General features: G+C 39.5%; 1 protein-coding gene across 1 annotated transcript; it reads left to right on the forward strand.

The window, feature by feature from the left end:
* The first annotated feature begins 303 nt into the window (after positions 1–303).
* LOC149217257 (uncharacterized) lies at positions 304–1069 on the forward strand. The gene is made up of 3 exons (XM_089390175.1): positions 304–591; positions 730–789; positions 882–1069. The coding sequence occupies exons 1-3, from the start codon at positions 304–306 to the stop codon at positions 975–977; spliced, it is 444 nt and encodes a 147-aa protein (XP_089246301.1). The 3' UTR covers positions 978–1069.
* The last annotated feature ends 12392 nt before the right edge of the window (positions 1070–13461 follow it).

Here is a 13461-nt window from a genome sequence, read left to right on the forward strand (position 1 = left end):
TACCACTAGGGCTATGTCACGACTCCACGACAATTATACCAACGTAAAAAAAATTAATTGTATAATCTAGGCCTAACATCCACCCATATATAATCAGCATGGATTACCCATGTGCGTAAATACAATTTTCCTTTAATTACCGCAACCATGGCTATATATTAACACATACAAATATAATCTTTACTTCCATAGCGTATCAACATGTTTGATTAAAAATCATTGGTAAATATACGATGAGCTAAGTCAAAGGTGACACATTTCGGCTTTACTACCCGACCAAACCTGGTGCCAAGTGGTGAATGCATGGTTAATATCTTCACCTACCTCTGCCAGGTGGCTAGCACCGTGCAGAGGCCATGTGAAGCCTCGGTAACTTCGCGGGGTTTAGCGCGCCAGTTCTTCATTTGGATGAACGGCCCAGATCACATAACCGGATCCAAGGGCTCACGATGGTTCAAGGGTTTTAAGGGTTTTATAAACCACCGAGCCGTGGTTTTCGGGTTCATTTGCATCTGTTTGGAAGAGGGCCGCATTCTGCTCTGCTCGGCAGCCCTCCATGCACCGGTGAGCAAACCTGCAATGCCATTCCAGGTACTTTGACCTCCATTACGTGCCATATACAGGTCTTCTGCACTGATAAATTCATATATGTTTATGCTTACGGTGTCTTATTTATACTCTGGAGTTCCTATTGTTCTGAGCTTCCCTTGCTTGCTATTCTGCTTACAGGTATTTGATTCGGGGTTCAATACCGCTCGAAGGATCATTATGCAGCCACTGCACTCACAGGTATTTACCATTACGATTTTCCAGCCGGAATCATGGTTAAACTTAATAGAAAGGTTTATTGTTACGGCTTATCTTATGGTGATTTCTTCCAGCCTGAGGTGTTCCTCATGGCGGTCTATTTTAATGGCTCAGGGTTCTATCATTCGATCAACCCTGGCTCAAATCGTGGACGGCCTTTCCATCTTTGATTATACAGTTTGTGAATAACTATCCATTCGGCATTCTGCCAGGTTTCATGTATTACATGTTTGAGAGTTTACGGCCCTCTGCCGGAACCATAATACCCAAACGAATTAAGTCCTCAGCACGTTTACTGTTGTTATTTGACATGAGGGTTTCTATTTAAATTTCCAAGTTTTTGTATGAATTTAGGACGGCCGAGAGCCTCCTTCAGTACTCTGGACATTTGGACCTTTATACTGCTCTTATACCCAACCGGGTTTCCTGTTATAATAATTTTAAGAAATTGTTATGGAATACCTTGCATATGTTTATCAATGGATTTCATTTATTCTGGCATTCTGTTTTACTTTACCACATATAATGTTGATTTACGAAGGTATAATGCTCGACATTTGTACAGGTTCACTGTTATTCAATGACCACAGAGTTTTTGATTTATTTAGTTGAGGGTTTTAGTCGCGTACTCACTGGTTCCATGCGACTATTCCATGGGAGTACCTGGCCGTCCCTTCTACAGGGTTTGGTTGCCCGGTGACCTCGTGTCAACCTCGCACCATTAACGACTTACTCTGTTCTTTATACCAGTTGAAAATGTTTAACGATACCACTATGGTTTTTCTTTCGCATAAGTTCCGAGCATAATAATATGTCGCTGTGATTTCTTTTGCAATAGGTTTGAACATAATTTTATCTAACCCTCAGTGCAGGGTCTGTTACGTTCTTGTTATAGTCTTATATTATGCTTGAGGACAATGACACTGTTCCACCGTGTGCTTTGTCTTCCGTCGCATCACAATACTGTCTTGCAGTTCTGTATTTCATTTAATTTATTCTACTAAATGCAGCGTGCTGTATTATTCTAATATACACTTCATTTCTCGCATACCACTAGGGTCTCTATTTCCGGATTCGGATACAGTTTGATTATAACTAGAGTGTCTCTGCTTTTATATAGACTTCATGCTCTAGTTATACAGTTTGCATTTGAATAACAGATCTTTATCTCTATATCGATAACGTGCTTTGGTTATCAGTTTGCAAAGAAATATATTTCCGTTCTCTATATAGACAACATGTATTGGTTGTACAGTTTGCATATAAATGATTTGTCTCTGTTCTATATAGATACTATACAGCACTTTCCATTCTGTTAACAAGCAATATATATATACGACAGATAATCTCTATTCTTTCTGTTTAAATAACCAGTTCATGTGTTAATAAGAACTGTTTCGAACATGATATATATTCTTGCATCTAATAACAACAGAGACTTAGATTTACTGTATTTTCCTCCTGAACACCCAGTAAACTGATACAGAGATATAAATCTGGTGAATAATGGTGAATACTCGTACCTGGTCTACCAGCTACAAGAGTTAATGCTCCAGGAGTTCACCTGCACCTTACATGTTTGCTCTTAACCACCCAGCCATGAGATCCATCAGTTCACTGGATTCTCCCCCCGAGCTGTCTTGCAGGCCTGCAGCCCTCAACAAGACTCCAGCACCTCAGTGCTTGGGTTATCTGGTCCTCACCAGACTTAACCCTTTCTCTTTTTCTTTTTCCTCTTTTCTCAGATTTTCCTCTCCCTCTCTGTCACAACAGACCAGGGATTTTCCCTCCCAGGACTTTTCCTGGCTGAGGGGTTAGTTTCCTTTTCAGTTTTATAACTGTTTCTTTTTCTTTTTCAAATCCTCCCTTAGGAGACTGCCAGCATTTATCCAAAATATCTTCCATTTCATAAATAAAATAATATCTTTTAACAATAGTAATTAGCAGTTCACACTAATTTCTTACCATGGTAACTTTCATAATTACAATTTTTACGGGGTCATTACATCTTCCCCCCTGGGATTGGACATCGTCCCGATGTCTATTCCCTTTAAATAAGTCTGGGTACACTTTCCTCATAAGCTCCTCGTCTTCCCAAGTAGCCTCCTCAGGCCCATAGTGCTGCCACAGCACTTTAATTTGGGTAATAACCCGTTTCCGCAGCCGCACTTCTCTCCGGTCGAGAATGCTCTGTGGTTCGACCAGAACCTCGCCTTCCGGTTCGACCTGCAGACAATCAATATTCTTAATCAGTTTCCATTAAGTCTATTCACATGTTCAAACAACGAGGTTAATTCTTACCCGAACATCTTGCCATTGGATCACATGTTTGGGATCGTATACATATTTCTTTAGAACAGAGACGTGGAACACGTTGTGAATTCTAATATGGCTTGGCAAGGTGAGTTGGTAAGCCACCGGCCCCACTCTAGCCAAGATCTGAAAAGGACCAAAGTACCGAGGAGCCAGCTTGGCGCATCCGCTCCATTGCAGTGTGCTCCTTCTGGCTTGGATCCTCACAAACACGTGGTCACCAACCTGATATTCCTTAAACCTTCTTTTTCTGTCTGCAAAGCTTTTCTGCCGGTCCTGTGCAGCCTTCAAATTGGCACGCACTTTTTTCACCATGTCTTCCATTTCTTTAAGCATTTCCGGACCCAAACTCAGCTTATCCTCAGGCCCACCCCAACTTGAGGGTGTGCGGCATTTTCGCCCATACAGAACCTCAAAAGGGCTTAATTGTGTCGAGGTATGATATCCATTGTTATATGCGAATTCAACCAGGTGCAAATATTCTTCCCATTGGTTTGGTTTCATCATCACATACGCCCTCAACATATCTTCCAACACTTGATTTACTCGCTCGGTTTGACCATCGGTCTGCGGGTGATATGCTGTGCTAAAGTTCAGCTGTGTTCCCAACTCAGCGAACAACGTCCTCCAAAAGGTGGATGTGAACTTTACATCCCGATCTGAAATGATTACCTTTGGTAGTCCATGCAATCTGAACACATTTTGCATAAAAAGGTGAGCAATTTGCACCGCTTTATAGGTGGACTGCACGGGTATAAAGTGTGCCGCTTTACTCAACTTATCTACCACTACCATGATGGAATCATGGTTTTTCCTTGTTCGAGGCAACCCAGTTATAAAATCCATGGAAATGGTTTCCCATTTCCATTCCGGAATAGGCAAAGGTTGTAACAGCCCGGCCGGATGCTGATGTTCTGCCTTAATTTGCTGGCACTCTAAGCACTTTGCCAAGTACTCAACCACTTGCTTCTTCATTCTAGGCCAGAAGCATTCCTTCCTTAATGCAGTGACCATCTTTTGGTACCCTAGATGGCCAGTATAGTGGCTGGTATGGAACTCGTCCAAAATCAGGTTCTTAAGGTCATTTGAATCAGGTACATATAACTTCTTATTAAAGTACAGCATGCCAGCATTGTCCAATGTATAACCTTGCTGCAATATTTCATTAACTGATTGTTGTACCTACTGTTTTAACTGCTGGTATTCAGCATCCTGATTTGCTGCTGATTTAATCTGCTCAAACAGAGAGCTCCGCCACTTGCTGACTGAAAGTTCACACAAACACTGCACCTTTCGACTCAATGCATCAGCCACCCGATTCTCTTTGCCCTTTAAATGCTTAATCTCGAAATCGAAACCACTTAGGAAATCTACCCAACGTCCTTGTCTTGCATTCAAGGTAGGTTGGCTGAAGTAGTTGGTCAAACTGTGGTGATCTGTTAACAACAGAAATTTCCTCCCCAAGAGGTAATGTCGCCAGATTTTCAGAGCATGGATCACTGCTGTTAACTCTAAATCGTAAGCAGAGTATTTCTTCTCATGATCCTTTAGTTTCCTTGATTCATACGCAATTACTTTTCCTTCTTGCATTAATACTCCTCCCACCCCCTCTTTACTTGCATCAGTGCATACCACTTAATCCTTATTAGGATCTGCTATACTCAAGATGGGTGCAGTAGTAAGTAAATGCTTCAACCGATCAAAGCTCCGCTGACATTCTGGTGTCCACTTAAATACCTTTCCCTTTTTCTGCAAGGACGTGATAGGATAGGCTATCCTTGAGAACCCTTCCACAAATCTTCGATAGTAGCCTGCTAGTCCCATAAAGGATCTGATATCAGCTACATCCTTGGGTATGGGCCATTCCATAATAGTCCTTATCTTCTCCGGATCTACTGCTATTCCTTATTTAGTAATCACATGGCCCAAATATTGGATTTCCTCCTTAAAAAAGTCAAACTTACTAAATTTGGCATACAGCTGATGTTCCCGAAGAGTTTGCAGCACCATCTGGAGATGTTCTTTGTGTTCCTCATGGGAACGAGAATATATCAGAATGTCATCTATAAATATCAGCATGAATTTGTCCAAAATCCTGTGAAACACGCTGTTCATTAAACACATAAAGGTGGTGGGTGCGTTGGTCAAGCCAAAGGGCAGCACCACAAATTCGTAATGCCCGTAGCGTGTTCTGAAAGCGGTTTTGGCAATGTCTTCTTCTTTAATTCTGATCTGATGATAACCAGATCGCAAATCGATCTTAGAAAATACCTTTGCTCCCTTCACTTGATCGAAGAGTTCGTCAATCCGAGGCAGAGGGTACTTGTTCTTGATCGTGAGCTTGTTCAGCTGACGATAGTCTATACACATACGGAGAGTCCCATCTTTCTTTTTGACAAATAGTACTGGAGCTCCCCACGGTGACACGCTGGGGCGGATATAATTCTTATCCAGCAACTCTTGTAGTTGCATTTTCAATTTTGTCAACTCAGGTACACTCATCCGGTACGGTGCTCGTGACACCGGTGCTGCCCCTGGTGTCAATTCTATAGTGAAATCTATATCTCGTTTCGGAGGCAATCCTGGTACTTCTTCAGGAAAAACATCCACAAATTCTTGCACTACCGGAATATTATCCAATGCAGATGTCTTGTTCTTCTGGTCTGCATAACCAACTTGAATAGCGTAAATCTGACACTTCTTCCTGAGACATTTAGCTAGCTGGGAGGCAGTGATAGGCCGGATCTGTACAAGGTGTTTAATTCCCTGTAATTCTTGCTGCTGTCCCGAGTCATCCTTGTAATAAATGGTTTTGGTCTTGCAGTTCACCAACGACCAATGCTTTTCCAGCCAATCCATACCAACCAGGATGTCATAGGACCCCAATGGAAGCACATTCAGGTCTGCTGTAATTGGCTGTCCAGCTATGCTGAAAGAACAGTTATTAATTTTGGCTAAGACTCTTCTTTTAGCTCCGGTGGCTCGCTGTACCAGCCATGTGTTCCTGAACTTTTCAGAAGATAGCTTACACTGTTCTACTACTTTTGGGCTAACATAACTTAAAGTAGCTCCTGGGTCAATAAGAACAGCTATAGAAAGATTGGAAATTTTACCTTCAAACTCCACCATGCTCGGTTGGTATTCCGCTTGACGGTCCTCCAGAGCTGCGTTAATTCTTGGCATGCTGCGCGCCACTTCTCCAATAGTTGATGCTTCTTGGATCTGAGATATTTGATCCCCTCCTTTACTCTGAGGGAAATTCTTCACGTAGTGTGGGCCTCCACAACCCCAAGATTGGACTGGAGGTCTGGTCATCCCCTCAAGGTCTGACCTGGCAGGTGGTTCACTGATTCTGCTCTCACTTGGCTTAGTCCGAAAGGTACTCTTTGCTACATTTCTGCCAATCTGTCCTTTACCAGCAACCTTGCTGCCATTACCACGACTTCCCTTGCTATTACCAGCAATTCTGTTGCTTTTTCTTTCATTCCACCTTTTATTTGAAGTGTCACCTTTCTGCTTGTTTTGCTGATAACAGATTCTTGCCTTACGAATCGCCTCATCCATTGTCCTGAGATTATCAAACTCAATACGTTCTCTTATATAGGCTAGTAAACTGCTCACAAATCTCTGCACCTTGGCCTTCTCCTCCTTGATATATGGTACATAGCGAAGTAGGGAGGTGAAGCGGTTAATGAACTCGTCCATGGACTGCTATCCCAGTCGTAAATCATGGAACTCCCGTGCCTTCTCATCGTAGAAATGCTCAGTTAGATATCTCTCCTTGAAGTACTTCTGAAACTTTTCCCAGGTTATGTTCTGTTCACTTACTCCTTTTACAATTTTGATTTCTTCCCACCACAGGGTTGCTTTGCCCTGTAGCTGGAAGATGGCTAGCCGCGCCTTCAGATTCTGATCATACTCATACAGCTGGAAATACTTGTTAATGTTAATTAACCAAGCCTCTGCCGCTTCCTCCTGCTCTCCGTCAAAATGTGGAGGTATAATTTTCCGGAATTCTCCCTATAATTCCATTCTCTGTCTCTTTGGCGTCTGCTGTTCCACTACATTGTCAGAATGATCTTCCTTCTCCTCTGAAATTTCAGGTGCATAATTTCGTTCTTCAGTTGCCCTTTGTTGTTCCGCACTGGGATTGGCTAATGGTGGATTTTGTCTTTCCGACAGACTCTTAAATATTCTTTCCTGTTCCACTGTCAATCGCGCGTTGTCTTCTCGCAGACGCGCCATCTCATCTTTCAGTTCTTGAACAGTTTGCAGTATCGCCAGATTGGTACTGCGTGTCTCTGCACCAAGCTGTATCCATAGTTCTGGATTTTCCCGAGGAACGCCGTCCGCTCCCTGCATTCCCTCCATCTTTACTGTTGGCTGTTATCGGTTTGCTGTTTCTGTATTTGTTCCCTAATTAATAAACAGAAACCAATTAGCGGAATTTAATTCTTTCTCATACATATACTATATGATAATTTCCATGCAGCTGGATCTTACTGCTCCAGAGGCCACAGTTTTGAAACCTCTGCTCTGATACCACATTGTCACGACTCCACGACAATTATACCAACATAAAAAAATTTAATTGTATAATCTAGGCCTAACATCCGCCCATATATAATCAGCATGGATTACCCATGTGCGTAAATACAATTTTCCTTTAATTACCACAACCATGCCTATATATTAACACATACAAATATAATCTTTACTTCCATAGCGTATCAACCTGTTTGATTAAAAATCATTGGTGAATATACGATGAGCTAAGTCAAAGGCGACACATTTCAGCTTTACTACCCGACCAAACCTGGTGCCAAGTGGTGAATGCGTGGTCAATATCTTCACCTACCTCTGCCAGGTGGCTAGCACCGTGCAGAGGCCATGTGAAGCCTCGGTAACTTCGCGGGGTTTAGCGCGCCAGTTCTTCATTTGGATGAACGGCCCAGATCACATAACCGGATCCAAGGGCTCACGATGGTTCAAGGGTTTTAAGGGTTTTATAAACCACCGAGCCGTGGTTTTCGGGTTCATTTGCATCTGTTTGGAAGAGGGCCGCATTCTGCTCCGCTCGGCAGCCCTCCATGCACCGGTGAGCAAACCTGCAACGCCATTCCAGGTACTTTGACCTCCATTACGCGCCATATACAGGTCTTCTGCACTGATAAATTCATATATGTTTATGCTTACGGTGTCTTATTTATACTCTGGAGTTCCTATTGTTCTGAGCTTCCCTTGCTTGCTATTCTGCTTACAGGTATTGGATTCGGGGTTCAGTACTGCTCGAAGGATCATTATGCAGCCACTGCACTCACAGGTATTTACCATTACGATTTTCCAGCCGGAATCATGGTTAAACTTAATAGAAAGGTTTATTGTTACGGCTTATCTTATGGTGATTTCTTCCAGCCTGAGGTGTTCCTCATGGCGGTCTATTTTAATGGCTCAGGGTTCTATCATTCGATCAACCCTAGCTCAAATCATGGATGGCCTTTCCATCTTTGATTATACAGTTTGTGAATAACTATCCATTCGGCATTCTGCCAGGTTTCAAGTATTACATGTTTGAGAGTTTACGGCCCTCTGCCGGAACCATAATACCCAAACGAATTAAGTCCTCAGCACGTTTACTATTGTTATTTGACATGAGGGTTTCTATTTAAATTTCCAAGTTTTTGTATGAATTTAGGACGGCCGAGAGCCTCCTTCAGTACTCTGGACATTTGGACCTTTATACTGCTCTTATACCCAACCGGGTTTCCGGTTATAATAATTTTAAGAAATTGTTATGGAATACCTTGCATATGTTTATCAATGGATTTCGTTTATTCTGGCATTCTATTTTACTTTACCACATATAATGTTGATTTACGAAGGTATAATGCTCGACATTTGTACAGGTTCACTGTTATTCAATGACCACAGAGTTTTTGATTTATTTAGTTGAGGGTTTTAGTCGCGTACTCACTGGTTACATGCGACTATTCCATGGCAGTACCTGGCCGTCCCTTCTACAGGGTTTGGTTGCCCGGTGACCTCGTGTCAACCTCGCACCATTAACGGCTTACTCTGTTCTTTATACCAGTTGAAAATGTTTAACGATACCACTATGGTTTTTCTTTCGCATAAGTTCCGAGCATAATAATATGCCGCTGTGATTTCTTTTGCAATAGGTTTGAACATAATGTTATCTAACCCTCAGTGCAGGGTCTGTTACGTTCTTGTTATAGTCTTATATTATGCTTGAGGACAATGACACTGTTCCACCGTGTGCTTTGTCTTCCGTCGCATCACAATACTGTCTTGCAGTTCTGTATTTCATTTAATTTATTCTACTAAATGCAGCGTGCTGTATTATTCTAATATACACTTCATTTCTCGCATACCACTAGGGTCTCTATTTCCGGATTCGGATACAGTTTGATTATAACTAGAGTGTCTCTGCTTTTATATAGACTTCATGCTCTAGTTATACAGTTTGCATTTGAATAACAGATCTTTATCTCTATATCGATAATGTGCTTTGGTTATCAGTTTGCAAAGAAATATATTTCCGTTCTCTATATAGACAACATGTATTGGTTGTATAGTTTGCATATAAATGATTTGTCTCTGTTCTATACAGATACTATACAACACTTTCCATTCTGTTAACAAGCAATATATATATACGACAGATAATCTCTATTCTTTCTGTTTAAATAACCAGTTCAGGTGTTAATAAGAACTGTTTCAAACATGATATATATTCTTGCATCTAATAACAACAGAGACTTAGATTTACTGTATTTTCCTCCTGAACACCCAGTAAACTGATACAGAGATATAAATCTGGTGAATAATGGTGAATACTCGTACCTGGTCTACCAGCTACAAGAGTTAATGCTCCAGGAGTTCACCTGCAACTTACATGTTTGCTCTTAACCACCCAGCCATGAGATCCATCAGTTCACTGGATTCTCCCCCCGAGCTATCTTGCAGGCCTGCAGCCCTCAACAAGACTCCAGCACCTCAGTGTTTGGGTTATCTGGTCCTCACCAGACTTAACCCTTTCTCTTTTTCTTTTTCCTCTTTTCTCAGATTTTCCTCTCCCTCTCTGTCACCATAGACCAGGGATTTTCCCTCCCAGGACTTTTCCTGGCTGAGGGGTTAGTTTCCTTTTCAGTTTTATAACTGTTTCTTTTTCTTTTTCAAATCCTCCCTTAGGAGACTGCCAGCATTTATCCAAAATATCTTCCATTTCATAAATAAAATAATATCTTTTAACAATAGTAATTAGCAGTTCACACTAATTTCTTACCATGGTAACTTTCATAATTACAAGTTTTACGGGGTCATTACAGGCTATCACATCACGAACCTAATTGTTTTCCTTAACCTTGTTCCCCATCCCTCTTGGCATGTTTCTTTTTGGGATGAAAGTGACATGGATACACCAGAGTATGGTTTCTCTTCCAAACGTGAGGGCAAACCGTAACAATGCAAAGTTTGACCCAAGGCTTACTCGGTTGCCTACTTATAAGTGAAGTTGTGGCCTACCATTGGAGGTGAATTATTTTGACCGAAGTTAAATCCATTCGAGGTCCTTGAACTTAAACTTATTAGGTCAACTAGTCAAATAGTATCGAAGAACATAAACAAAAAAACTAGCAGAGCAACTTAAATTACAGACCAACAAACCATCATAATCTAGCCACCTAATAATCCAAATGCACTAAGTAGTACCTATTCACCACCAATGGCATAGTTCAATGGCATAGTTCATACTAGGAGGATGTTTATACCAATTTCCTCGTCCAATCATGAGGGCATTGAGATTTGAGTTGATGGGGATGAACGGCTCATTAATTTCCAAGGTGATAATGCTCTCACTCCTATGATTTGGATTTGTCTATCTCCTTCATTGTTGCTAGCATCCCTATCAAAACGTTTTCATCACAACCCTTCACTCAATTAATCTCAATACCCTTTGGGTTCCCTTCTCGAATATGAGATCAATCTTGAACCTGAGATCAATCTTGAGTAAGTGACTTCCTTTCACTACACGTAGATGACATCCTTCTCCCATTTACAATCATTCATTCTCATAAAATACAAATTAATATTTTCAAAATATTTATATATATGTTTAGACAACTACATTACTAACGTGGATGTAGATGATATATGTGGATTGTTTTTTTTCAAAATGTCATTCTCTTTTTTTAGTTTAGCTGGGGCTACATCATGGTCACGTCTAATAATAACATCAAAATAGGGAATTGAACACATTGTGAGTTTATAATTGTATTAAGTAATCGTGAAAAGGTAAATATGAATTTATAGATGTAATGTGGTTAATATTGGAAAGTTTTTTTTTATGTAAAAGTCTACTAGAATATATACCAATATCTAGCACAACCATGTAAAGTAAATTAATAGTAAATGTCAATGAACATCAACCCATAATAAGCATCAAAATGAGTATTTCAATATTAATTATAAATAAAAATAATATATAAGTTAAATACATATACATTTGAGAAAGAATAAAATAAAATCATTAAACGTATGGATATTTACCTCACTTTACCATGTATATGTTTTACCATGCAAATAATTAATTTGTAAATACCATGGGACAATACCATGGATTATCAATAGCACATGCCCAAAAAATTATAACTCCAAGTGACATTTATTCATATTATATATTTTTTTAAATTAATCAATTTAATTAAAAGGAAAAAATAGGCATAACCACTTTGAAAGAAAGCGTGAACTTTTCATTTGTGTATACTATTATGAATATTTTAAAATATTTTTGGGAGATTTTATCCCTACCATCCACATAATAATTATTAATAATTAAATTAAAATTTTAAAAACCCTATTTCAAAATAAATACCCCTATTAACCTAACTAAAATTTTAACTAAATATTTAAATTTCATAGAAAATTAAACTACCAAAACTCAACATATATAAATTATAAAATAATTACATAAAAATAACCAAACACTATCCCATAAAAGTTCTTTAAATATAAAACTTTATTCTTTAATTTCATTCCATTTAACAAACATTACAGATTAAATATTTAATCTATATCATATTTAAGATATTTACGTTTCTTTACTATTTTAAATATATTATATCTACATACGCAAATATCTATTTATAGATTTAATTATTTTTATTTTCGCTCTGTAAAGTTTCTCCGATGCAATCAATTAACTTCGGGATAACGGTCGATTAATAAAAAATTTCTTTTCTAATTTATTAGTCCCTGCCATTTGGCAATGGCCAGGAACTATAGTAATCGAAAATCGAAAATTGTAGGTTAACATTAGTTTGAGCTGGTTACCATTCGGAATAAGCTGGTCACTAATTATTCATTGCTAAAGTTTTAGGCTCATATTGCTTTCACAGTCTTATTTGGCCTCTTCCCAAGGCGGGGAAGAGGCAACCATAGGTTATATTCAACTTGTGTCGTTCATATTTCAAAAGAAATATCAAATCTTAACTAATGCTAGCATTAGTTTAAAGTTATTAGATGCTACGAAAATGTTATTCATAAACCTTCATCCTAGTTTCCACTGCCACCACCTGCTTCCACTGCCACCACCTTGTAACTGCCACCTACACCTTTCATGACGGTGAAACAAACACTACAACTACACGTTGCATGGTGGTGCCATGAATATTGCAGTGGAAATAGGAAGTATGGCTTATAAAAAGCACTACCTCTGCTTTTGTCCTCTGCTGGTTTTGCCATTTATGTTGATGGAATTACTAGTTCTGCCATGTCCGTTGATAGTTTGTTCCTACTACTTTAGTGCATGTTGTTGCTAATTTAGCGACATGCTCTTGATGAGTAGGATGTTGATGTTTGCAGCTGCTGTTGCATTAGGAGCCTCTGAGAATCTGTAGACTCAGCATCTTACCTACAACCTCTATAAGTTCAGCGTCTTACTTGCACCTGCACCTGAACATTTCAGGTTAAGAATATAAATGATCCAATGCAAATATTTGTGTTTTCTTTTCCTTCAATGCACATATTCATTCAATGTTTTATTTTCTTTCCATGCACGTATTCTTGTTGTTCTTGTTGTAATGACAGTATCCAAGTTATCTATTGAAATCTTTTGAACCTAGGGTGCAAAGAATGGAAAAGACTAAGTAGACCAGGGACTTAAGAAGCTGTATAATGACGTTGGACATTTCCTGCAAATTCACACAGTTCATATATTATATACAGCTGTGAAAACTTATGTACTTTAATATTTAAAACCATCTAACCCTTTATTCCACTGCTTATAATGGCAAATTCATGCAAGAAAATTAGGGAAGATTC

This window comes from Pinus tabuliformis, chromosome 1_1, assembly GCF_031772625.1.
Source record: "Pinus tabuliformis cultivar Carrire ecotype Pingquan chromosome 1_1, CPIR1, whole genome shotgun sequence".
NCBI classification, from domain to species: Eukaryota; Viridiplantae; Streptophyta; class Pinopsida; order Pinales; family Pinaceae; genus Pinus; species Pinus tabuliformis.